This window comes from Daphnia magna, linkage group LG9 (genome assembly GCF_020631705.1).
Source record: "Daphnia magna isolate NIES linkage group LG9, ASM2063170v1.1, whole genome shotgun sequence".
Lineage (NCBI taxonomy): Eukaryota > Metazoa > Arthropoda > Branchiopoda > Diplostraca > Daphniidae > Daphnia > Daphnia magna.
In genome coordinates this window covers 903,863-929,676 of record NC_059190.1, presented here as the reverse complement: position 1 = coordinate 929,676, position 25,814 = coordinate 903,863, and the positions used below count along the sequence as shown (strand labels likewise).

Sequence of the window (25,814 nt, the reverse complement as noted above, 5' to 3'; positions counted from 1 at the left end):
TCAGCTCTTCAAAGAAAGAAAGAAAAATCTTTTTGCTTTTAAAAACTTCCATATTATTCTTAACAACCCATGCAGTTCCATAGCCCGGTCCACCACCTGAGGAAAAACAACAGCAACAAAAACCAGCAAAAAATACCCCCTCCGCCATCCACCTCCCCCTCCCCACAAACATCCACCCCCCATCAAACATTTTATTTTATTTTTTATTTTATTTTTGAAAGGGAATATCGACAGGAAAGGAAACCACCATTACCAAGAAAAACATAATTTGTCGTCACTGTCAAAGACTCACCTTTTCGTTTCGACTCAAAAAAGGAACTTTGACTTAAAAAAAATAATAATAATAATTTTTCCCCTCCCCCCTCCCCCCCACCCCACCCTAAAGTGTTCTCAAATTTAAATCTCTCCACCTCTCTGGATCTTGTTTGGGCCTTCCGCGAAAGAGGATTTGTTTTTTAAAATGTTTTTTTTTTTTAGATCGTTTAATCGGATTGACTTTTTTTTTTGAACAATTGGCCTTAAAGAGGAAAATTAAATTAAATTAAATTAAAAAAAAAAAAAGAAAGAATTGGTTGCCATCCCGGAGGGAAACCCAAATTAGATAAGAAAATATTATTATTATTGCTTATTATTTTTTGTCATTTTTGCCAAGGAGAACATAGTCCTGTTTCTTTTTGTTTTGTTTTCGTGAAATAAAAGAAAACGGGCGTTTGCTGAGCGGGAGTCATGTTGCGTGTGTGTGCGAGTGTTATTCATTCAAAAAAAACAAAATTAAATTCTCTCTCTTTTGAAAAATTTCAAATTTTTTTGGTTAGGATGATTTTTCGTGTTCCCAGAGGGATCTCTCTTTCGGCTTGCCAAGTGCCTCTTTCCTAGTGTGCGCGCAAAAGAAAGTTAACAAAAATTAACGAAATAAAAACAAAAAAAAAAAAGATGATTGAATTTGTTGTTATTTTGTTAGTTTTTTTTTTTTTTCTCAAAAAGAGCTCGAGATTTTCGGACATCGTTTCGGAATTTGATGTTTCAAAAATTAGAGAATCAAAAAGCTCTCGGATAAAGAAAAAACATTTTATGAAAAAATATTATATGACGCGGAAACATATTGCGGTTGTTTTCTTTTAAAAAAAGAAGGAACTGCTTTTTTTTCTTTTCTAATGTTCGTTGACAACGTCGTTCAGAGTGACAACAAAAATTCACTGTTTTGGCCTCTACGTGAAATTAACGTGTACGTTCATTTCATTTTTTGATAAGAAAAAAAACAAACAAAAAAGGGTATCTGCCAAAAGATTATTTTAGAAATTCAAATTTATTATCGAAAAACATAAAAATTTCGGCTTTTTTTTTTTCATTTCGGAAATGTTTCGTGTTCTCTTTCATACGTCGTTTATCCACAAAAGGATAGGGGAAAAAAAAAATGTGTTAACGAGGATGTCACACTTTCTTTCACGGGGTAATGACATTTTTGTTTGTTTTTCAACAAATTTTGAACCCCATTGAGTGAAACGATTGTTGTTGTGCTCCGGTTACCCTTTTTTTTAAAGTTAAAAATGAATTTTGTCGTAATTCTGAATGACGAAGAAAAGAAACCTTAAAAAATAAAATAAAATTGTTGATTGAAAACTATTCAACTTCTGTTGTCTTATAACGTCTGGTTTTGGTATTAAAAAACACAAACAAAAACCGGCGTGCTAAAAACCTTATTTCTGATTCTTGTTTGGCATTGAAAGAATCTTGAAATCAAAACTAAAATAAAATTCTTGAATATTCGGCCTGTTATCGTCCAAAATTTTCCTTTTCGGAATCGCTGTCGCCACTAGTAAAATGATTTTTTTAAAAAGTTATCTTCAGTTCAATTTTTCTTTTTAATTTTTGAAGTGAAAATTAACATTTTCGAAAGATCCTCTCTCCCACCAACCGAATAAACTTGCCACATTTTTGAAATAACATCATCTCACTTGCAGAAGCTGTTTTTAAAACCATCGCAACTCTCTCTCTGTCTCATGTAGAATTCAGTCAAAACCGGCCCGAGAAGATCATGTCCTCCTTTCCTCCAAAACGCTACGTGTTTCTCAACTCTTACGTGATGAAAACAATTTAATCATATCTGACTTTTTCCCCCCCCACCTGCCCACCTTCCCTCCCGCCTAAAATTTTGATTTTTGAAAAATACCAACGTTTTCTGGCAACAATCCCCCCCTCCCCCCCGGTCAAAATGTTTTCTTTTTCCATTCGGACACAGTTATTATCCTATATCGATTCGTTCTTTTCCGTTTTTGACATTTGTTTCGGCGGCTGTTAATTCTGAAATTTGAACATGTTACGAGTAAAAAATTGAAAAATACGATTCACTCTTTCCCCCCACCCCCCCCCAAAAAAAAATGTCGTTGTGTTTCGTTCGTGATTTAAAAAGGAAAACACGCTGATGTCCGCAACCGAAATTGGACATCTAAAACAGAAATTTACATTTTCGTGGGGATTTTTGTAACCGAGTTACACATACACACACCAAGAGACGAATCAACAAGCAAAAATAAAACAAAACATCAACCAATCCAGAAGATTCGACGAAAACATCAGACGATTTTTTTGTTAGTGAAGAGAACATGAAAAATTTCTTTCCTTTTTTTTTTTTTTTTGCGTTTTTTTTTTATTTGGGTTTGTGTACGCTAAAAAAATTTGACCAACCAAACCTAACTGCCAATTCCTTCGACTAAAAAATAAAAAAAAAAAGTGCATGGTTTTTGTTGGCACGTGATATGGAACAATACAACTTTTTTTTCCATAAATGAAATGAAAACCTGTGTTTGTGTACTGTTTTATTCTACTTTGTTTCATCGAAACAAGGTTGACCACATTTAACTGTCAAACCACTTGTAAACAGTGTGGCCATCTATTGGGGTCAAACGGCAGTAGATCGGGAAAAGAAACTAGTCATTTGGGGTCATCTGGATAATGAACGTTCTAATTTCCATTGGCAACAGAGTCACAGATGTTTTGCCAACCGGCTGAAATTTGGTGGACACCTTCAAGGGCTGCTGATGGTCATCGGCCGTAGTCCAAGGTAAACGAGACACCTCCGATGCCCACTGATTACCCCCCAAGGTTGTTTCCACGGCCGAGGTGATCGTGTAATCGGCTAATAAATCCTGAAAGTACGTTCAAAGAAAATGTGCCGTTATTGACCGGTTTTTATTTTGTTTTTAACTAGTCGACATGGAGGTAGCAAGCACGCGCTAAAACTCACGTCCAAGATGAGAGTAACGGGCTCAGACAAAGTCGAGTGTTCACCGATATCGTAGACATGTTCTAAGCGTAAGAGATGAGTGCCATCACGCCACGGCTCGAGCGTTAGCATGTGGACGTTGTCCGGCAACGGTGCCCTCAATCCAGATTTCTGTCGACAACATCAAACATTTTCACAAGCTTATTAACATTGCCGACTGGTGCGGAGAAAACAAGGTCGGAAATGTTTTCTTATTTATTATGTATATGTATAACCTGCATGTTGAAATTGTTCTTCCAATTGGTGAACGATAAGCTCGTCGAGCTAAAGGACAGCCACGGTCGCATGAACATTTGCTGGGCCAACGGACGAATCAATGAAATGGGATGAATTCCAGCCAGAGACGGGTTGACCAATAAATAATGCGTACCTATTAGCACCGCCATTATAAATTACAGGTAAGACTACTGATGGCTACGTCAATGATCATTAAAACATGGGCTGGATACGTACCCCTGACAACAAGACCTGGCCCATCACCCGGTTCGTTAAGTGGCTCGCCCACTCCAAAATGATCTTTGTTTGTTTGTTTTTTTTTTTCGGTCAGAAAAAAAAGGTAATTTCTTTTGTTTTAAAGATTAAAATTTACAATTTTTTTAAATTTTACTTACCATCGTATAAGAGTCGACGATGAACCTGCATAATTTAGAAAATTAGCATTTATTTTCCCCTCTTAATATTACGTAAAATGTTAATGCCCAACCATCAATTCAATTTGGCCGTCTTGAAGACTTGTCCCACCTTGTGATCGGTCATTGACAAGGGCTACGACCGTATCGGCATTTCCTTCGTCGTCTGTTACGTAAATGTGAGAATTGATGGGGTAGTAGTTTCCAGCCACCGGTTCGGAAACGTTGAGTGTCCAAGTTGGGCGGAAATTTCTCCGGCGTAGCAATGTTTGGCGGCCGTTAGAGTCGGTATAGAAGCGACCACCGCTTGGTATTTGTGTCGTCACTCGGCTCACAATCTCCTTTCCAATTCCGTCCCTATTTTTTTTTTTTTTTTTTTCGAAATAGAATTGTATTTCGTCATGCCGGCAAACTTACGATCATACCCAACTGGGATCGGTCCCACGGTCCACTCAATCTCCACATCACTTTGGCCTTTGTAGACGCGTACCACTTGGCTGGCCCAGTCGCTGAATTTCTGATGAACTTCACTTACCAAAGCACCTAGATAAATTCGTAGCCAGTTTTTCTTATATTTTGTTGTTGTTACTTTCTTTAAAAGAAAGAAAAAAAGGTCGGCCATTTTATCGATTCAAAGGATACATGCGCATGCTTTTTTTCTGGCTTTTGTGCCCCCCTTTTTTTTTTATATGTCGACTGTCTACATACGAACCTGTTTGAACGATAAGAGTAGCCTGCATTGCGATGGGTGTGGCGTCAGTGCCATTTGGACGGAAGACGTACGCACCCGACGGGCGATCGTCAAAGATACTGTTGGAGTTCCCTTCATTCATGGCAGCGTACCACATTAAATTTTGGCTCATCATCACCGTTTCGCCATCAACGACGATGCTCTCGATTAAGCCGTTGGCATCGAAATTGACCAACAGTTTCTGCGTTGGAAATCCAGCCCCAAAGTAGAAAAACAAAAAGTACAGGGTTCCAGTAATTCAAGGCATTATCTGTGATGAATGATTGTTGTTTTAGATTACTCCATTGCTGATGGCGATTTTTTCACCGGTTTTCGCCCTACGAACAGTTGTTGACTGCTGCTTTTCGCGGATGGCGGAATGCTGGCCTCGCCCAGTACTCGTTTTAATGATGTAGAACGTTTTGTGGCCAAGCGGAGGAATCTTGGCAGCTTGGAAGAGCAATTCGTGCGTAGCTGTCGATTTGGGTCTTTCAGCGTCGATTGATTGGAGGGCGACCAGCGGCACTAGCTGGATAATCATCTCACTACCTGTTTGCAATCCATCAAAAAAATGGCGTCATTATGGCGAGACAATTTTTTTTTTCCATTTTATGTATTTATTGCGTGTGTACTTACCGTCAGGATCCAGAACGGTGTAGAATCCATTTGTAACCGGTAAGCGAACATACGTAGTCACTTCGTGTGAGCGAGGATTATAGGCCGTTACGGTGAAACGAGACGAAGATTCAGTGATGGCACATTGACTGACGTTCAAATGGAGGCAAAATTCTTGTTGCGGCAATGGTTGACTGCCAATCGGTAGCATTTTACTGTCGTATATATTTATTTTTTAAATATAATTAGGTAGTGCGAATATTAAAGAAAAATAATGAAATTCACCTGAAAGAATTGCTCACATCCTGCTGGCAATCGACAACACTATCGTGCAATCTCAGCCTGTAATCTGCTCGTTAAAGAATTGTGATAAATTTAACACTTAATAATTTGCTGGTTCAATTTTAAATACCTTGGGAAACGTGTTCTTTTTCAGTGCCAGCCACAGCATCTTTAACAAAGAATAATCTCCGTTAATAACCCATATGGCGTGAAAAGAATAGACGATATTAAAATACCGTGATGTTGGGCCTCTCCCATGCTACGTCTTAGACTATCAATCAAGTGTTGGCCGTCGGCGGATGAATCGGCACCAGCCAGGGAATGCAGTTGTTTGCAACTCTAGTTGAATTACAAATTCATTTTTAAATGTTGTTTTTTTTCACACACCTGGTGGAACGTAATACCTGAAGGAAAGTGTTGGCTTTGCGCACGGTGCCTTTGTAGGCCGGACGAGATGTAAAATAACCCGTCCAATAGGCGTGTGGATCATTTGAATAGGGGAAGAAATCATCCGTCTTGGTCGGCCACGGCCTGCTTCCGGCTTCGTCGTTGATAGCCTTGACGTAACAGCTGGGCGTCGAGTAAAACAGGTTGACTCCGTTGCCGAGCTCGTTAGTGTACCGTATCATTTTATCCATGTTCTTAAAGTTCATATCAGCTTTTGAAAGAAAACAAAAAATAGAATACCAGCTTGTTAAACTCTTCTGCAAGACTAGCACTGTAACATTGTTTAGAGGTAATAAGAGCACAATTTACCTGACATATAGTTGAAATCGTCACCCATTGTCAGCATGATATTGCTTGTGGCATAGCTGAGGGCCTTGGCTTTAATGTGAGCCACCAAATCGTTCACCTTGTTTTAATTACAATTAGTAACTTAATCCTTTTGCCTCAATTTTGCTTGGATACCTTTTTAACGACGTTATAATCGGCAGATTTCGGGTTGTCTATAAACGGCTCGTCTCTGCAGACGACATCAAAGCAAAAGCCATTGGGAGCCGAGTAATGTTCGTAGAAGATGCCAGTGAAAATTGAACTTTGTTCACCTGTTATCAATTTGCCAAACAGTTTAAAAGGCTATACGAAGCGGGGAGGGACACGAGAATCCTTGTTTAATTACCAGGGCTGTTGCTAGTATGCCAGATCATCTCCATTTCCTTATTGGCTTTACGTTGAGACCTATCAACCCAGTCGATTCTGCCGAAGAAGACACCGTCGAAACCCTAAACCGATTTATAATAGTATAAACACGCGAATGACTCAGAAACTAATCAAATCTTGTTAAAAGGATCGCATTTCAATTACCATGGAAGCAAATATGGATGCTTGCTCCCTAGAGTGGCCGAATGGATCAATTTGCCAACCGATTCGTGGACGGCCACACTCGCCAAAAGTGTCGTTTAAGAATCTGTCAAAGTACGTAAACGTTTGTTCAATCTTGAACCCTTTATTAGCACGTCAAATTTCATGTGTACCTCATTCCCCAAGTCATTTGATCGATAATATCGTTGTAGTGAGTCCCGGCTTCGTCGTTCATGCACCAGCCGCCATTAATGAATTCGAGACGGCCTTCTTCGACTAATTGCTTGACGACAGCCTTTTTCTCTTCGGTTTGCTCCTGCCACCTTTTTTTTTTTCAATACACGGTTTAGTTAGGTCCTTTCTTTTAACGGTGAAAAAGAGAAATAATTGCCTACCATTGCGAAAAAAAGGCCATTTCCACATAGATGAATCTAAATGACCAAATACGGTCACGTTGCAGTAGTCAATTAGTATAATATCCAATTATAAAAGAAGAAATTTTATTTTAAACCTCCTTGCTGGGTCTTTCACCAACTCCTTGATCACTGAATCAATTATGTACTGTACGCCTGCTCTCTGGTAACCGGTTTTTGCTTCAAAAAGAGAAACACAGCAAAGCGTCAATAGATTTCAAAATATTTTCTTTTGAAGTTTACGTTTTTATTTACAGCCATAGTAGTACTGGTCAACCGTCTTCAACCATCCGACATCATCGTGAGTATCTGTGGAGAATGTTTGGCAACGTGATTAATTTGACATATTTGAAATGTGCAATCTAACGGAATTATTCATACGAGGAACGACGTGCACGTTGATCACTCCTGGTTTACTCGGCGTACAACTCTGCCATAAAAAAAAATGAGACGCATTAAATTCAGGGCGTACTCTATTTACAAATACATATACTAAAATAAAAAAAATAAATAAATTTTTTGTTTACAGCATAGCCACAAGATGAAGAGGCTCGTTGCGACTTGGGGGCAGCGTCGGACGTGATCCAACAGCAACCAAAGACTAGTAGCAACAAGATGCCGATATAGGGTAACTTCATCTTCTTGGTTCAAAAAGCTGATGGGTTTCAGCACTGATGTGACAGAGACGTCTGGCAAAAAACCTCAGCTTCAGTTCTGAGTTAGTTTGCTAGATATCTCTTTACTTTGACTCGGGATGAGTCTATACATTGGTCGGTTTATCTAATCACCGATAGATCCATGGGTCGTCTTGTTCCGATAAAAATGCTGGCTCACTAAAATGACCGAGTGGCAAAACCCTGATTTGAAAGTCGTCGTGATATTGAAACAAAAATCAGAGTCAAAGAACTGGGTCCTATGACTTTGTTGTTGTTGCCATATGAAATGTTGCTTTGCCAGAAGCAAACAGAATAACATTTTACAGCAACGAGCACGAAATTACTGAACAAGTTTTTGTGTACTTTTCTACGGTGTCATGTCTTGGCTAGTAACCCGTAAAGTTACAATGTAAATATTTGTTAATTTTAGCTCTCTCGACAAGAATTTCAAGATAGTTTTCTAGATAAGTGAACGTCGAACGAAAAATGACAGATAGTGGGGCAAGTTCTTTTATGTAACTTTAGCAGTTTTCAACTGACAAGAAATAGTTCTATTGATTGAAAATTCCATTTTCTTTCTAACAATGACTATAGTTACTAAGTTGAATTAAATTCTATTTAGATTGCTCTGCTTGCATTAAATCCTGACCAATGTGACTTGGCGCCTCTGCTAGAACAAAATAAATAATTTCGTCTGCTACTTTATAGGTTACGTGAATCCGATTTGTAAGTTTACCATATCTATTTAATAATTTAGAATTGATAAAGCTAATTTGGCATTGAAGCATATTTTAAATCTCAGAATTCTTTTGCAGGTTGTGGGAGTTGTCATGTTAGTTCGTTCTTTGCGAGTTTTTGGGTTGTATCATCCAGCACAATCTTTTTCAGGATCAAAAACCATGGCCACTATTCCGGTCAAAAATGGTAACCCAATGGAATTGTTGATTCGTGATAAACTCGTGAGGCAGTTTTCACCGGTACACTTGGACATAATAAACGAATCTTACATGCATAACGTACCAAAAGGAAGTGAAACTCATTTCAAAGTTGTAGTTGTTTCAGACAAGTTTGAAAACACCTCATTGTTACAGGTAAGAGAGAAACAAAATGTATATCAAACATTATTTGTGTTTGTTGTAATATCATTTACTTGTAGAGGCATAGGTTAGTCAATGAAATACTGCAGAATGAGTTGAAAAATGGAGTTCATGCCTTGTCAATTGTTGTGAGTGATTTTTTCTTTTTTACAAACTGCTGTGATAATTCCTTCTTGCTTCCTTTAAACAACTAGGCAAAAACACCTTCACAGTGGGAAGACTCTTCGAAAGTAACTGAAAAAAGCCCAGCTTGTAAAGGTGGCTTTGGCAGATGATTTCATATTCCTTGGCATTTGTACAGTGTTCTCAAGATATTTTGATTAGTAAACATCCATTGGTCTTGGTTTTTCTTATTGCTGCAGCATAATTCTGACATAAGAAAAGAGTAGAAACGTCATTCGTTCTATCAAACAAATTTTGGTTTCTTTAATCGCGGCGGCATTGTGCGATAAAACGATCGCACGTTCTACGTCTTCTAACACACTTAGCACAATAGGTCACAAAGCTTTGAATTCATGTTGTGTATCATTTGGAACAGACCAGCTCAAAAATGCCAAAATAAAATGTCAGCCCTGAAAAATTGCAAATGCTCTGCCGCTGAATATTTTTTATTATATCTATATATATACGTATTTTTCCCATCCCATTATTATTACCCCTAAATATATCAAAATCTTTTGCCATAAACCAGTTGCAATTATTCACGAGCGATTCAGTTGATCGATTCTTAGACAACCATGTTAATCGGGTTCTGAGAACTGTCATGTGGTAGTGTGGTACTGTAGCGAGTTGTAGCGTAGATTAAAGATATTGACACTGCAACAGGTGTTGCGTTACTTACAATGGTTAAAGAAAACTTAACCACATAACCTTTTGTGTACCAGAGGCAGCATTGTGAAGTACATAGCAATGGATATCAGTAAAAATGAAAGCGTTAGTGGCGTTAATGTTGATGAAGAAGTAATCCCCGACGAAGAATTGGGAGATTCAGCTAATGAAGTCGCTGTTGCACAAAAGACACATGTTAGTTTATTTCACGAGCTTTGCACAAAATTTGATTTTGGTATGCCCATGTATGATTTAGTAGAAGAATCAGGGGAAGCTCACCAGAAAAGTTTTCGAATCAGCTTAACCGTTTGGACATTGGGTATTTCAGGTATGTGACATTTTACTAATTACATTTTTTCTTTCAATGTAATGAACAACCTGAAGAAAGCTGAACATGATCAAGTGATTTTTTTGTGTTTCTAGTGATTGGCAAAGCCAAAACAAAAATGCAGGCAAAACATGATGCAGCATACAAAATGATGATGCAATTAAAAAAAACTACCCAAGGTGGAGGAACACTAAACAATGTCACTCAAGAAATTTTAATGAAATGTTTGGAATGGTTTGTGGAATTTACTGAATGTATATAGTTTAATTTGTTTTCAATTGAAGCATGTCTTGTACAGGATGAAAACATTTGAATTTCTGAATGAAGATGCTGTGGTGCAGCAAACAACAGAAACAAAAAATTCTTCTGGAATTCTGACAAGTTTTGCTTTAATGAGACAAATCAACCTTCCTGAATATGAAGTTGTTAGCGTTACAGGTCCTCCCCACTGTAGACAATTTGTTATGACCTGCAAAATGAACGAACACGTCACCCGAGGTAAGATTTATTAATATTGATAGACGTCGTAAAAGAATAATACAATTTTGCGTAACAGGAGAGGGAAAATCCAAAAAAATCTGCAAAAATATAGCAGCAGAACAAATGTTGTTACTCCTTCATCATCAGTTTCCAGATTAGAATGATTCAACATGTTAAAGGAAATTTCCAGTGTGAGAAAGATATCAGGAACATTTTTCTTTGAAATTTGCAATGATGCCTATCAGTCCTTGTAAAACTTTTCACTGTTAAGAAAATCAAATGTATCTTCTGTTATTGAAATTCAAGTTCTGGTGACTTTGTAACTTCATTTTACAAATTTCTTTAATACCAAAGTTACTTACCATCCAGGAACGTTTGCAGGCTTATCGCAAAAGAAAGTGTTCGGGTTGTAGGCTGATCCTACTGGACATCCTCCTAAGCGAGGTCGACCACTTTTCAAACACATGAAGAAATGCCGACAATCGTCCTTCTATTCGACCGGTTCACCTTATAATTGATTTAGAAAACCTATTAAACGTAATTCTCACCTTAGGGAAACGCGCATGATCACCAAAGGGCAGAACAACATCGTCTGATTGCACGTTTGATCCGTACGGACAAGTGAAGTTCAAAATTTTATCAGCTTTCAAAAGTTTAAAATAAGTTAAAGTAAACTTTTAATTTATTTTTATATATAGCACCTGAGCATCCTGTGCGGTTTGCCATATCGGGAAATTCACAAACCGCTTGATCCTCATCGAAAATTAAACCTCCGAAGCGATTATTTTTAAAAGCTACGTCTCAAGAATTTAGAGAGGAAATTTATCAAGATTACCTGGGGGACAGTTTATTTTAGTAGGTATCCCTTGCACACATTCATTATAAGCAAAACATTCATTCTCAATAGGATATCTGCCGTTTAGTCTTGGACACACAGCGTTTCCCCGTGGCGCTTCTTTAGGATTAAAAAATGTACGTCAGTGTTGCTGTAACTTAGTTACTTGTAAAACTTATATTTCTTCTTACGTAAACGTTTTCTCTTGCCGCAGATAACTCGCTGAGGCATGAAACAAGATTGACTTTCAGGTTCATAGACCTGCCCGTCTGGACAGAGTTCTTCAGTCATTTCACCATTCCTACACCTGAAGAACTGGTCGCATTGTTCCGAATCTGCAATCGAGTAAGGAAACCGTTTGCTTCGACATGGTCGCACTGGGCCACAGGTAACATTAACCAGGAAAACTAAATTGTATAGTAGGAAAGAAGAGCTTTCGTGTTTCGATGTTATGTTATAATCGTGTGTAAGGAAACCAACCTGCAACCACAAGGTAATTCAATATTACAGCTCTACTATCCATGGTTTACCACACAACAATGAACATTTGATTGGCACAGCTACACATTGTCCTTTATGTGATTATGGGATATGTCATCATGCGTCACTGAAGAGGAACTTGCTTATCTATTCCATGAATCCACATCATAACATCACACGCTGACTATACGACTACTCCATATAATATCGATAATACCAAGGCCGTTGTGTTGTTTTGATACTTGGATGCCCAGGAGTAAGTTTCTTTTACACAAAATACATGTCTCTGCATATTTTCTTTCTCTTGATGACCATAGTTTTCCTATAGAAGTTATCTGAAAAGTGTGATGGAATCCTCGGCCATATTAAGTTTACGTAACACACAGAGGTGGTGCCTTCTTGGAAACACTTCTGGTACTTGAGGGCTTGAGTGTAAGATGCCAACACTTCTAGCAGTCACGATTCGTCTCATCCAACCAGATTTCGATTTCCACGTACTCTACTTGCTTTCTGTTTTTCCCGCAAAAGAAGCTTTCACTTTCAAATTGAGTAGTCATTAGGGGTCTTGTCTTGCACGAGGCAAAAGATCGTGGAACCTGCGGCAATAATTTGTAGCATACCTTTCTACTTACCACCGCAGAACGTAACATCCTTATTGTTCAGGTTAGGTTGTGCACGTTGTTCTCAATAAGGAAAGCTGTGTTAGCACCTCCTCTCAGTGCCTGGAGCTCTATAGCTTTGAAAAGTTTTCCCGTCTATCGCATGCCTTAATATAAAGTGGATTCCACCGAGCGCGAATCCGAGTCAGTGTGCGTTTACCATTGCCATGGTGCTTTCATGGTTTGTTTCGGTTTTCTTGGCAATGCTTCATCTTGTAGCCTGGTGTGGTTTGCTGGTGCTTATTTGTCTGATCTGCTGGTCAAACAACAACCGTGCATTCGCCCGTATTGTCTTCCTTGTTTCTCCGTTAAATGCTGTAAAGTATATAATCCCTAAGGCTCTCAATTGACAAAATTTGCGTTGCTAACCGTTTCTGTTTGAACAGGTGAGTTTTTGACATATGCCTAAAGGACACGCCAAAATGATACCAAACTAAAATTAAGTGTTTGGTCGTACCCGGTGCTAACAATTACTAGATGACGAAGCATTCTGCTTAGTGTTGTTTGATTCTCAACTTTGTGCATTCGAAATCCTATTTCCATTATTGCCGTTGTGTCAACCCGTACGTAAGCCTACGTTAAATTTGTATGAAATCTGTATGCTTTAAACTCACTAGCAGTCTTTCATGTTAACTATTTCATCGTGTTTCTGAATACAGCCAACCGGTTAAATCCAGCCGACAAAGCATTTGTAAATCTAGGCCGCTGTATCCAAAAGAGAAGACGTGCAGTAGTATGCTTTTTAAAAATTCATTTTTGAGGAAAAGCTCAGACTAATCGTGATCGAACTTTTTCTTCTGACCGGTAAGCTTGTAGCGCATGTTTTCAAACCAGTCTGACGCATCGACTTTTTGTGTTGGCTGACGTAATTTGTTTTCCATTCTATGTAAGAGTGACGATCATTAAAAAAATACTTGTGCATTGTGCTAAGTAGGTTACAAAACTGGATCGTCTTGAACAGATCTAGAAGCTTAACATCTAAAAGAGTTTTGGAGTCATTGACCATATTGGCACTAGCAATATCGTTGACGACGACGCGAAAGCTGTGGTTTATTTCAACAGCACGAAAACAACAGGTATTGTCTATCTATCCAACAGGTAATCTGCGTGATGAGGGAAAACAAAAATGAATAAAAAAAGAAGAACATAGATCAGGTTTTGCAGACGACACTAAAAGGTAATAGAAACGACAGGTCTCTTGTTGACCACCTTGACCAATTAATAATAATACCCTAATGGCACGTGATAAGCTAATTGGTTTTAAGACAACAAAGCCGTTAGCTACTGATTCCATTCTATTTATAGTGCTAGGTTTGATGTTAGCTTTCTACGGGCATTGGGGTTTTCCTATATCGAAATGCCCCAACAGGATTATAGGCCAAAAAACTAGGGCAATCTGTTACGGTAAATTAAGCGATCATTTTCAAAGACGCAAAATTTATGGGAATAACAAGTAACTTGACACATGATTTTAATTTTGGTACTCTACTTAGAAGTTGTGAGATATTTATTGATTATATAATGATTCTACTGGATGGTTTGAAGTAAGCATAATCAGCAAACCACACCAGCCTCGTGTTCGTTTTTACGTTTTGACACTACAATGAAGGTTGAAAAATACGAGGTTTGGTTACGACAACCAAAATGTACACAAAATGCTGACCATGTTAGCTTTCCAGTTAGGTGCTGCCAAATATTTTATGAAAAAAAGGAAAAGAAAAAAAAACGTTACGTCGGTGTAAGAAATAAGGAGGGAGTATTTAGACAAAGGGGGGAAAAATCATGAACTCAATCTGAGAATAAATGCAATATTTTGCATATTTTTGTTGGCTATCCGTGCGTGCGTCAGTTTTAGCAATCATGGAGAAAACTTTGAGAAAACTACTCAGCCAAAACGCACTAGTTTCTATTTTTCCCTGGGAATTATTTTGCACGTTCACGATGATCTTCTCCAACTACTTTAGCTTATCTGGTTGCCGTTTTTGCTCTTCAGTTGGGGCATTATTTCCCCCCAAAAATCTAATTTTTGGCTTTTTTAGTTTGTTGGGGTTAAGCTACTTAATTGTTGGAACTGTCTGTAGGTAATTAATCGATACCAAAACGATAAGGAACAATGAAACAAAAGAAAAGAGCAGTCGAATAAACCCATTGAAACGCTATGTTAAAACCAGACAATGAAGCCATACCGGTGTACTCCAACTTAAACACTTTTTTACCTGTATATTGCTCCTCAGTAGATTTAGAGAAAGGATCGATGATAAGTAACCCTTTCAATTCAAGACGAAAAGATTTTACCACTGGCACAACGTACTAGGCTGCTTTTGCAGACATTTCTTGTCCTATCCACAATTCCCTCTCTTTTTGTGAAAGCATTGCAACTGACGCCATCTGTCAGTAGAGAAGTAACTCTAGGACTTATTGAATTTCTCAATAACAAACAATCTGGCGTCGCCTGAAGTCGCGTGGTCGCGTGCTCTTCGATTTCAACAACTAAATGGTAGTTAAAACGATGGAAGAAAGTCGGGAGGCTTCGGTTGCAAGTAGGAATATCTCAAATGGACCGGTAAGGAATGTTTTCAAGAATTTATGTCGGCAATTTCTCTTCTTTATTTAAAGTTTTCGTGCTATATATGAAGGGTGGCGAGCAGAACCCAGTGCAACTTGATCATTGTTATGCAAAACCATGGAATTGGCGGCAAGAAATGGCCCATTGCAAACCCGCCCGCATTCTTTTTGCAGAGGAAAATTTCCCTGTCTGGTGTGTAGGGCATACCCTGTATTGTGGTTTTTGTAATTGATTTTTCTCATTATCTTTCTAGTGGTGATGAAGTAATAGATGTTGAAGTCCCTCTCATTCCAAAACATCACCCAATATTGAATAGAGAGATGACAGAAAAAAATTATATGGAATCGGTCCAAAAATTCAATCTTCTTTTAACAGAGGAAACCTCTTCTGATTGGGAAGAAACTGTGAAACGAGATGGTTGGACACCATTACAAAACAGGATTTTTAATAAGGTTTGAGTTTTTAGAAGTTTTGCAGAACAAAAAAAGAAATTTCTCTTTTGATTTGAAAAGGTGGTAAAGCTGCTTGTTGCAGACAACATGGCTAGGCTAGCTACAGAACAACTTGAAAATGAAGCCGTACAAAAGAAAATTAATGTTGAAGGATCAGCCAAGAAATTAAGAATTATTTTGTCATCAGTGGCATGGGATGTTAAAATTACCCAATGGCTACACTTGACCCTTATTGAACACCTCAGCCGGGATTATTTGTTGTGTTACATAAACATCTTGCAAGTGCTTCAGAGCAGAGTGCCTACGTTGGTTGAAAGAATATTGAACACCCCACTGACTAATAACAAGCTCTCTTCGCTGAACAACCAAATTTTGAACTTTGTTGTTGGCAAACCTTGGGAACCGGCATTAAATCCAAGCACTCTGGCAAATGCCAAAGGTCCCCCTATGGCACCATTAATCATTATGGTACCTTCAGGAACCAACAACTATAATTCATTGTCTAGGTAAAAAAAAATGTCATGAAAAATTTGTAGCAGAGAAAGTTAAAGTCACGAAGTTCTTACATTTTATAGTCTAAACGGATCGAGGCGCTTCCAGACGTGGCATAACCTTCTACAGACTTTAGGAAGAGTTACAACGGTTTCCCTCCAGGCATCACCTTCGCCGCATACCCTATCTTTGCCCGTGCTTGTTGAATCTATCATCAATGCAACCTTACAGAAAGTACAGGAGTTGAAAGCAAGTTGCCCGAATCGGCCAATCGTTCTTGCTGGCCTTCAGCAAGGAGCCTTAATAGCGGCTCAGGTAAATGAAATTTTGTAACGCTGGTAATTGTGTGTCAGTACATTCGATTCCGATCCATCTGCCTGCAGGTCGCTTACATGGAGCCAGTTACTGCGTTACTTTGTTTAGGCTTTCCACTTTTCTGTGTGGATGGTAAGCGAGGTGAACCGGATGATTTCATTCTGGACATCAAATGTCCGACGATGTTGGTGGTTGGTCAATCTTCTTCGACATGCACAGTAGATGGAATTGAGCAACTCCGGCACCGAATGAAAGCGGAATCTTCCCTCATAGTAGTAGATGGTGCTGTGGACTCTTTGCGAATGCTTAAGTAATCCACGTCATTCTCTCTGTTACTTGACGATACCAATTCAGTTGACGTTAATTTTAGATGGAAGAGAAAGCTGCAGAATGTAACCCAGTCTATGGTGGATGCTTGCATTTTGGAAGAAATTTCTACATTTTTTTCAACAGTTTTAACCCAAGCAGCTGCCGCGACTACAGGCAAAAAGAGCCCACCTGAGCGTAAATCAGATGGGACGCCCTTAGTCGGAGGAGCAACGAAAAGACCAAGGCATCCTGTAGACACGGAAGATTCGATGCATGCGGCCTTGAGCGGCCATAATTATTCTCAAAGGTAACTCCATGTCTGTGTTATACTGCCAGTTCCTCTGTCAATTTTTAAATATCCGTTTACCCAGCACTCCATTCGCCCCGCCGTGGAAAGGTCGTAGCGGGACTGGGCTTCGCGTGCGAGGCGGCCGAGCAGGGCCTGGACATTCAAGGTTTCTATTCATCATTTATTTGTGTTTCTTCCTATTGAATCTTCTCAAATATTTTTCTTATTTCTTGCAGCAAAATTCCATATCAAAGAGCAACCTCCGAAATGTCACCGTCCACTCCAAAAGGTTTGTTTAAAAGGTTTCGGTTATAAAGTAACTGCTGGGTAACACTTGCCAATTATTCTTCTAGGTCGAATTGCGCGTTCTGTCAGTACTTACCGTGCGCAGCCCAGCTCCGCTGAAATTTTACCGGCCCGTGGATTGGCACAGCGATCAAACACGTCTAATCCTTTAGACAACGTGGAAATTGATTGCAAGGTAACAGATCGAGGAAGTCGAACCGAAATTCAAATCCTTCTTTCCTCGCTTACCTTGTTTCTTTTTATTAAATTTTTAATTAAAACACCAGTCAAGCGTTGGCAGTTCTCAAGGGTCACCAAAAGAGGAAGGAACACACCCGCTCATGGAATGCAAGGTAAGTTTTTTTTTTTTTCCCCTTTTTTTCTTTAATCGCAAAGGAACAAACAAATAATGGCAATAAAAACTCATTTAGGGAGGCGGCGACAGCTCCGAGACTGAATCGGCACCGCCCGCCGATGACGATGACGAGATTATGGAAGACCTGCGTTTTTGTAATGAATTTATGAATAAACAACAGCAGAGCCAAGTGCCTCAAAAAGAAGAGGAAGGAAGCATGCAAGAAGATGATTTCTGCCTCAAATATTCCGGTGACGAGGGTAAAAATTATTCGGAATTATCGTTGATTTCATTCAATTTGGATGTTTAATGTAATTCAATATTTTGTTTCCGTAGCTGATGACTTACCTCTAGTCGACGTTTGCCGACGACTCAGTGCAGAAAATCGAAACCGAAATCAAAACAGCAAGAACACACCTGCGGCGACGCCGGAGTAGATTAGCCCTTCGTATTTATCACATGTATCACTCACCTGCCTCTCTCCGACGGGCAGACGTTTCGAAATCAATCCTTCAGAGAAATTTGTAATTATCCCTTTTTTGTTTTTAATTAGTATTTTCGTGTTTGATATCCTAAAAAGATCATGCAAAAACATGTCTGTCAGAATAACGAAGTCTCGAAATTGTTTGAGGCTTCGTTACTTCAATGGAAGCATCGGATATGCAAGGGAAGTGTTCTTCTCTTTAGGAATGAATTATTTATAGTCAAGAGACCAGTACAAAACAAGAAAATTGTTACCATTGTTTTTGAAGTTGTCACAATTTTCACCACGGAAAAAAAAAAAGGTTTTTTTTTTTTTTTACCGTCAATTTTTTTTCTATTTTGGGTCAAATTGCACCGAGTCTTTTTTGTTGTGGTGTCATCCTGTGGCAATTCCAGTTCAGTAAATAGCTCTCGAGTTTGATTGAGTTTTGAATGTCTAAATTTAGGTGTCTCGAACGGCGTTGAAAGAGACGAAAAGAGGTAACACATTAAGGGAGGATCGTGTCGTGTCATCGTCGCAAGAAAAATCTCACCGAAGATGGCCGACCCAGCTGTAATAGATCCCGCTCGGCTGATGGAAAAAAGTTCTCGACTCTCTCGTGCGCGACCATTTTACACAGTGGAGAAAAAAAAAAAAACCCAAACAAGAAGTTTGTTTTCTCTTTGAAAACCAAAAGAAAGGAAGAAGAAAAAGAAAAAAGCAGGCAGAAATGGATAAGATACATACATTAGTTTTTGGTGATGCTAGTGAGCAGCTAATGCAACTTAGTGCTCTCTTTCTCCCAAACGGACGCAATCATTGACGGGGTATGTATATTTTTGACCCCCGCACGAGGTTGATGAGGTGTCACTGTTTTCTCTGGCGCCCAAGCGAACGCTCATTAGCAAGGGCTATATGCAAGCTGTACTTCAGGACTACTAGCTGATGCTTTCGTCCGTCTTCACCAAACAGTTTTCTTCTTCGTCGGCGCTGTCTCTACTGTCTTTAAACATTCTAAAAGCCATATGTGTCACTCTTGCACCGGATCCGTTTGCTGTGCCCAGTGTGGCGAACGCTGCATCCGTCGCCGCTATATCTCGGATAAAGACAAGAAAGAAAGAATTAAAAAAAACAAAATCATCTTCCGTAATTCATCTGGGGCTGCCCGTCTATCGGAACAATAGGTAGATGCGGAGTCCGTCTCCATCGTGATTGAAGAAAGAGAAATTTCAGCTGGGAAACTGGACGGGGAAAAAAACGAGGTGAGATGATTCTCTTGTCTTGATGAATAAGTGCGAACTATTTTCGAGGCGATGATTGTCAAATTTATTGGTCCAGTGGCTAATGGAGTCTAGAAGAGAGACGGGGGCAAAAATGAGATGGATGATCAATAATTGGTCAGCACCACAAGAGTTCATTAGGCGTTGCAAGTCTCCTCACCTTTGATTGACACATCGTATTTTTAGGGCAGTAGTAAAGTAGTCGAGTCTCGTAGTTGTCTACGCTGTTAGTGTGTGTGTGTGTGTGTGTGTGTGTGAAGGAGAGAAAAAGAAAATCGTCATCCATCATTCCGTCGACTCGAAAAAACAAAACATAACGTGGGCACACGTATACGTACACAACTTGCAGATTGAATCCAGACTGCGCTTGTGAGTCTTCTTCATTCTTGATGATGATGATTTTTTTTTTCTTTTCACTCTTCTTTTCTATTTTGTTTTTGTTGTTGTTGTTGTCGTAGTCGTCGTCCTTCCTTAGAGTCGTAAAATCGTGAGACATTCTCGTCGAGAAAATGAGGGAGAAAATGCGGGTCGACGTGTGCGTGTGACGAGAACGCGTGTTGACTTTTCATTAAAGCGCCGCCGAACGCAACAAATGAGAGTCGCGCGCCACTGATTTCTTTTTTCCTTCCATGGCATTTTTCGATTGACAATCGGCTATAAATAGTTAAATTTATTTTTTATTTTTGCGAGAATTGATTTTTTGTTTTTTTCCATTCTCCCATCTTTAACGGGTTGCCGTCTTTTCGCTGCCTTTGAACAGATTCATTACCGTGAATTTCATTTTTCTTTAGAGGGAAAAATGAAATAACGAAATGTCATGTCGTTACCGTTTTCTCTTATTTCCTTGAACGCAAAAAGAAATTGGAAATGTCGCCAATGCAAGAGTCACATTTCTCGGAATAATTAATAAAAAAAAAATGGTTGAAAACGACAGACCCGGACGGCCGAGTGATTCGCAGCTATTTTCAAATGAATGACTTTGTGTTGATATTCCCCCCTTTTTTTTTATGGTGTTCCAGTAGTCGAGAGAGAGAGAGAAAGGATGGTAATTTGAATTGTGTGTGTGTGTGTGTGAGAGCAACGCCAATGGCAGCTCTTTTTCGTTCACAGTGAACTCGCCGTATAGACTGTCGTAACAGCTCGCCAGCTATAACTATGGCCTCTATTGAATTGGTTTTCTTTTATTCCTCTGTTTTTGTCTGTTCGGTTTCTGTCACTGCGTCTATTCCCGTTAATTCAACTGTTGAATGATTGTCGCCAGTGCTCCTCCTAGTCGACGAGTAGCTATCCCGCCAAATTCGGGTACTGTAAAATGGACGGCAATGAATAAAGAGTCGACGGTGCTGGGGAATTCCGCTCGATTGGAAATGAGATTTGCATTATGCAGTCGTGTAAAGCCCAGCGTTGTTGTTGTTGTTTTGGTTTGCGGGAAAGGGTTTATTTTCATTGATCCTCTCCTTCGATTTCCCATTCAATGATTCCGTGCTGTTACTAGATGGTGCTCCTGCACATGGTGATGGCAATGCGGTCGATTCGGGTCAGCGGGTGTTCGCCATGAAAAACGGCCAGGAAATCCAGCTTCTGTTCCGGAATTCAAAAATAATAATCATAAAAGAAGAGAGCTACCATCAATAGCTTCTTTATTCTCACCATCAAACATTGCCATCAGGTGTGTATATTTATTTATTGTATTTTTCTGTTTTTTTGTTTTTTTTGTTGATATCGCTACATTAGTCTATACTTGCAGCCAATGGTGAGACGATCAAAAGCCCACTGTTTATGTTTGGTTTTTTGCGGGTTCCTTTTTCTCCCATTTTCATCTGCCGTGGTGACGTGAACGGAATTGAGCCATGGCTGGGCGAGAAAGAAAAAAAATGGGTGGCGTGTCCTTTGGTTCTGTTGAGTTGGGACGACCCGTAATGGACATATTTAAAAGGCAAAAGAGAGAGGATGAAAAAAAAAAATAAAATAAAATAAAAAAAGGCAGATAGAATAAGGCTGCAGCCGCCGCGTGATGGAAGGGAGGCTCTCACTGTAAAAAAAAAAAAAGGAAGGCTGTTGTGTTAAGCTGCCACGGGATGCTGTGTTGGCTGCCTGCGGGACCAGGCGGCTGCTCAGTTGCCGGCCGTGATCAGACCGGGACGCAGACTCTTTTTCATCTCTCTTTCTCTCCCTCTCTCACTCACCTAGTGAAACGTGGAGAATCCGGTCATTTAAAAAAAAAAATCGCGCGCCAATTTTCACGCCCTTTTTTTTTTTTTTTTTTTTATTTATTTATTATTCTCCTCTTAATTTCTTTGAGTTGATTCGACCTTCGATAGCCGCTTATTGAAAATAAGCCGCCTCTCTCTCTATTTTCGGCATTATTGACACTTTTATCGGCCGATAGTGCGCTCCATTGTTTTGGCTTTGTTTTTGATTGATGAACCCATTCATTTTGACTCGCAGAAGAAGAAGAAAAAAGAAAGAAAATTAAAAAGATTGCAGCGGCCGTGAAAGAAGCAAAGGACTTTGCCGACCGTCCAGCGGTAAATGAAGGAGGACAGCACACACCTGATTGGCCGCACAGCACCGCCGCACACGTGCTTCGACGTACCGGCCGCACTCTGGCCGTTCCCGGTGCGGCTGTTTGTTGTTGTTGTTTCTCAACTGTGGCCAGTTGGAAAGAAGTGCCGTTGTGCGTCTCTATGGATCTTGCCGTGTTACTGCTGCTCCTTCTACACGCTCACGTTCAACAGACACGCTTCAGTCAAGACTGACGGCAACCTTTGACAGGTAAGCCTCACTCTCTCTCTTTCTCTTTCTCTCTCCCGGCTCGTAACGGATGGGACAAGGAGTGGTCCCTTCGTTTCCATTCTTTTATTATTTTTTTGCCGGTTTCTTCTTCTTCCCCGTTTTCCGTGTAGAAAATATTTATTTATATTTATTTCTCTCTCTCTATTTATATATATACATATGGTTTCCCGGCGTTGATTATTCACGCTCACGATGTGTTTTTTTTTCGACGATCTTTCGTGCCCCTTTTTTTTTTCGTGTGTCTTCGCCCTTTTTTTTTTTCGGGATGATGGCGATTCGCATCAAAGTCGGCGTTTGTTGCGTTTTCCTAATTCATTGGGATCCTCTTCCCAGCCCCCCACCATCCATTCATTCAGATCAGGCTCGTGCCCTCGTGATCTCCTCATTCGCCTTGTTGTTTTACCTTTTTGTTTTGGGCAAAAAAAAATATTCGTGAAAATCATTTCAATGCCCCGAACGCGATTGAGTTGGTTTTTTTTTGTACAAAAGGCTTTGTTGTTGTTTTTTTTATAAATATTTTGCACGCGTGAATGTGCCAGCGAAAGAGTATAATGGCTAAGGTTGAGGTTGGAGAACGAGGTCAATTCAGAAAGATTCACGCGGGATTTGAACGCGCGGTCGGCTCATCACGTGCAACTGTTTTGTTTTTCCCTTTTGTTTTCCGATTTTTGTTTTTTTTTCTATCGCTCTCTTTCTTTCTTTTTGAAATTACGGCCCTTGTGTTTGGTTTTTTTTTTTTTACATTCTGCGTCGTCTATTCATTTTTTTTTTTTTTAAATCTCTTGTTTTATCTGGCCGTCGTGTGTGTGGATCTCTATCGGATGGAGGCCGCATCACAAACTCGCAAAGCAGCAGCTATTGAAATTCAAAACAAGTTGAATGATTGTTTTTCTTCTTTCGCTCGTCTTCTTGCAAGGCCCCGGTTCGTGTTGATGGGCTTTTCGAAAACACGAAAAATTTTCCGTTAAAAAGATAAAGAATAATTTTTATTTAATTTTTTTTTTGCGTCGTTGATGAAACGAAATGCTTCCAAACAACAACTATAAAGTCAATTGAGAGTCATCGTGCTGTGGTGGATATAGTCTTCGAGTTCTATCATGTTATTTGTTTGTTGTCGTTGCTCCTTTGTTTTTTTGTTTGTTTTTTAAGAAGAAAAAATATGAAAACAAAAGAAGAACAACAAACAAATGAGAGAGGGGGGGGGGGGAAACAATTTTGAATAAAAACCCCGGTCCCGTCCGTGAAATGTTTCCCTTGTTTTTACGCCAAGTTTTTCCCGTGAGCGCGCTGCGATCGAAATCGTTCTCAGAATGATTGCAATCCAAGTTGACCGTCATTTTGGGTTTTGTTTTTGTGTTTTTCGCCTCTTTTGAAATCTGAATCGGAAATTATGTTTTACCAGCCGGAAAATGTTTCGTTTCGTTCGTGATGGTCACCTTTTTTTCGTCTGTTGCGGACATTTCTGAAAAATTCGCCCCATTCTAAATGTTAAGTTCCATTGTTTTCAATGAAGATCATTGCAACTGCTGCATTGGAAATCGTCATCACGTTTCCGTTCCCATCAACGCCTAGCGAAGCGTGGTTTCATTAATTCATTTTGCTAGACAGATGGAATTGTCCGTCTCTTTTTATGAATGATTTCCATTTGATGGCTCTCCCATTCTCTCCTTTCTTTCCATCGTTTCTCGGAATGTTCCCCTACTATTTGAAAGGGCCGTGCTAGAGATTGTTTAGAAATTCCTCCACTTCGGCCGCTGACATTTCCTCGGAAAGTTCAACGGGCTGCTGTGTACTCGATCCCTCAATCGAATCAGCAGATTTTTCCACAGTGTTTTTTGGTTTTTTTTCCCGTCTTCTTCTTTCTCTTCTTATTTGGATTCTAAACGGACGAATCCGAAAACGAAGAAACCGTCGAACAACAACAAGAAAATGAGGAGGAATTGAGCTTCAACCCCAATCGATATTTAATTAGGCACCACACACACATACACACACAGACAGACATCGAGACTGGGTAACAGTATGGCACGCAGATACGCACAGTACATATAACCCGGATCTTGGTTGATCATCACATTCTCTCTCTGTGTGTCTGTGTGTATGCCCAGAGAAATGACGTCACATCATTTCAAAGTCATCAGTCGAAGAACTTGTGTGTGTGTCCGTCTGTCTATGTGTGATGTGACTGTTGAATCAAAACAGCACAGCCCAAGAGAAAAAAGCTGGAGCCTCCGACATTCAATTTTTTTTTGTTTTTTTGTTCTTTTGTTTTCTGTCTTTTTTGGTGAAGGAAAGGAAGAAGAAGAAGCTCGGAAAGATGTGATGATGATGATGAAAGAGAGGAAAGCGCGCGCTTGTCAGATTCTCGGCAGGTTTAATTTGCATATAATGATGGCAAAAAGCAAAGGCAAAGAAAAACAACAAGATAAAAAAAAAAATGTATATGTTCGGGCGGACGTGAAAAAAAAAAGCCACGGTTTACACAAAAATGAAATACTCAAAATTAGTTTTTTTTTTTTCACGTCGTGATCTATCCGCGCCGTCCGCGCCCAAAAAAAAAAAATCAAATGTGAACCTTATGGAGGAATAAATTTTTGTTTTTGTCTTATTTTATTAGCCGGGGCAGTGTGAGAGATAGAGAAAGAGAAGGGGGGGGGGAATGAGGAGCCAAAAACTTGTTTTCCTTTTTTTATTTTATTTTTTATTTTTTAATTCTTCTTCTTCTCGAGGAATAGAGAGAAAGAGCCGACATCTTTTTATAGCGTGTATCCATTCTCCTTGTTTTGTTTTTTTTTTATTTCGTCTCTTCTCTCTTATTCACGTTCAAATTGCACCTGCCATTGCAGCACGATGTGATCGATGGGTGTGACTCTTTGTTGTGTTTGATTTACATATCACCGGAATTATTTATTTCTTCTTTATCCGAAGAAAATAGAGAGAGGATTTCTTGGGCGCGAGTTGGGCGTAAACATAACTGCCGTTTTCTTGGGTGGATTATGGGGGGGGGGCAGAATTTGCGGTTGTGCTGTTCCTCCTCTTAGGCGTCCCGTAAGAAGAAGATTTAAGAAACAACAAAAACAACAACAACAAAACAAAAATAAAATGACGTCACCTCCCTCTTCTTGAAATGACTCGGAAGGGAACGCGCACAGCGCAGACGGAGGAGGTATGGTGTATACCTTATTAGGCGAGATCTTCCATCAAGGCAGCACCACCACCTTTTTCTTTTTTGTTCCCCCCCCCCTTTTTTTTTTACCTGTCTGTCTGTGTATTGCCAGTCGCGGTGAGTTCTAAAACAGTCGCTCACGAGCAGGGGAAAAAAAAAAGAAAGAGAACTTTTCATCATCCGTCTGACCGTGTCCCTAATTTGCCATTAAGAGTTCACGATCACGCGGGCCTCCATCATCGCAGTGCAAGAAAGAAAAAAAGAAAAAAAAAAATGGCGAGATACAAAGCAGAGCGTAAAGATGGAAAATAGAGAATTTTGAATTTTGTTTTTGAATATTGGATTTCCCGCTTCTGGGCTCCTCCTGTAGTCGTTGAATTTTCTCCCCTTTTTCGGTAAAAAAAAAAAAAGAAGGGATTTTTGTTTTGT

General features: G+C 39.5%; 5 protein-coding genes across 8 annotated transcripts; 3 read left to right on the top strand and 2 right to left on the bottom strand.

The window, feature by feature from the left end:
* Positions 1-2,801: 2,801 nt before the first annotated feature.
* On the bottom strand, positions 2,802-8,178 carry LOC116929985 (lysosomal alpha-mannosidase). The gene is made up of 24 exons (XM_032937319.2): positions 7,782-8,178; positions 7,636-7,684; positions 7,510-7,563; positions 7,353-7,434; positions 7,237-7,272; positions 7,015-7,164; positions 6,845-6,947; positions 6,660-6,762; positions 6,449-6,585; positions 6,296-6,392; positions 5,944-6,197; positions 5,776-5,878; positions 5,670-5,708; positions 5,543-5,606; positions 5,279-5,472; positions 4,944-5,191; positions 4,625-4,844; positions 4,338-4,455; positions 3,987-4,269; positions 3,895-3,919; positions 3,737-3,799; positions 3,499-3,653; positions 3,245-3,394; positions 2,802-3,146 (listed from the first exon to the last, which is right to left on the bottom strand). Exons 1-24 carry the CDS (start codon positions 7,890-7,892, stop codon positions 2,928-2,930), a joined length of 3,057 nt encoding a protein of 1,018 aa, XP_032793210.2. The 5' UTR covers positions 7,893-8,178; the 3' UTR covers positions 2,802-2,927.
* A 264-nt stretch (positions 8,179-8,442) lies between these two features.
* LOC116929984 (bolA-like protein DDB_G0274169) lies at positions 8,443-9,360 on the top strand. The gene is made up of 4 exons (XM_032937317.2): positions 8,443-8,636; positions 8,726-9,001; positions 9,067-9,135; positions 9,202-9,360. Exons 2-4 carry the CDS (start codon positions 8,741-8,743, stop codon positions 9,280-9,282), a joined length of 411 nt encoding a protein of 136 aa, XP_032793208.2. The 5' UTR covers positions 8,443-8,636; positions 8,726-8,740; the 3' UTR covers positions 9,283-9,360.
* A 382-nt stretch (positions 9,361-9,742) lies between these two features.
* On the top strand, positions 9,743-10,948 carry LOC116929983 (interferon-inducible double-stranded RNA-dependent protein kinase activator A homolog). The gene is made up of 4 exons (XM_032937316.2): positions 9,743-10,163; positions 10,259-10,397; positions 10,462-10,661; positions 10,720-10,948. The coding sequence occupies exons 1-4, from the start codon at positions 9,917-9,919 to the stop codon at positions 10,800-10,802; spliced, it is 669 nt and encodes a 222-aa protein (XP_032793207.2). The 5' UTR covers positions 9,743-9,916; the 3' UTR covers positions 10,803-10,948.
* Positions 10,653-14,827, bottom strand: LOC116929986 (protein obstructor-E). Its single transcript, XM_032937320.2, has 6 exons — positions 11,959-14,827; positions 11,670-11,885; positions 11,479-11,598; positions 11,345-11,413; positions 11,192-11,286; positions 10,653-11,133 (listed from the first exon to the last, which is right to left on the bottom strand). The coding sequence occupies exons 1-6, from the start codon at positions 11,999-12,001 to the stop codon at positions 11,002-11,004; spliced, it is 675 nt and encodes a 224-aa protein (XP_032793211.2). The 5' UTR covers positions 12,002-14,827; the 3' UTR covers positions 10,653-11,001.
* A 192-nt stretch (positions 14,828-15,019) lies between these two features.
* On the top strand, positions 15,020-21,092 carry LOC116929981 (KAT8 regulatory NSL complex subunit 3). Of its 4 annotated transcripts, none has more exons than XR_004398188.2 (15): positions 15,020-15,180; positions 15,254-15,375; positions 15,437-15,635; positions 15,696-16,141; positions 16,211-16,442; positions 16,511-16,752; positions 16,813-17,058; positions 17,123-17,206; positions 17,277-17,329; positions 17,394-17,521; positions 17,613-17,678; positions 17,757-17,940; positions 18,017-18,204; positions 18,610-19,405; positions 20,919-21,092. XR_004398188.2 is itself a non-coding variant. In XM_032937313.2 (13 exons), the coding sequence occupies exons 1-13, from the start codon at positions 15,112-15,114 to the stop codon at positions 18,115-18,117; spliced, it is 2,172 nt and encodes a 723-aa protein (XP_032793204.1). In that variant the 5' UTR covers positions 15,020-15,111; the 3' UTR covers positions 18,118-18,584. The 4 variants fall into 4 exon arrangements, 1 of the variants encoding a protein (XP_032793204.1); XR_006651444.1 differs by lacking the exon at positions 20,919-21,092 and adding an exon at positions 19,482-20,794; XR_006651443.1 differs by lacking the exon at positions 20,919-21,092 and having other exon boundaries at positions 18,610-20,794.
* Positions 21,093-25,814: the final 4,722 nt, after the last annotated feature.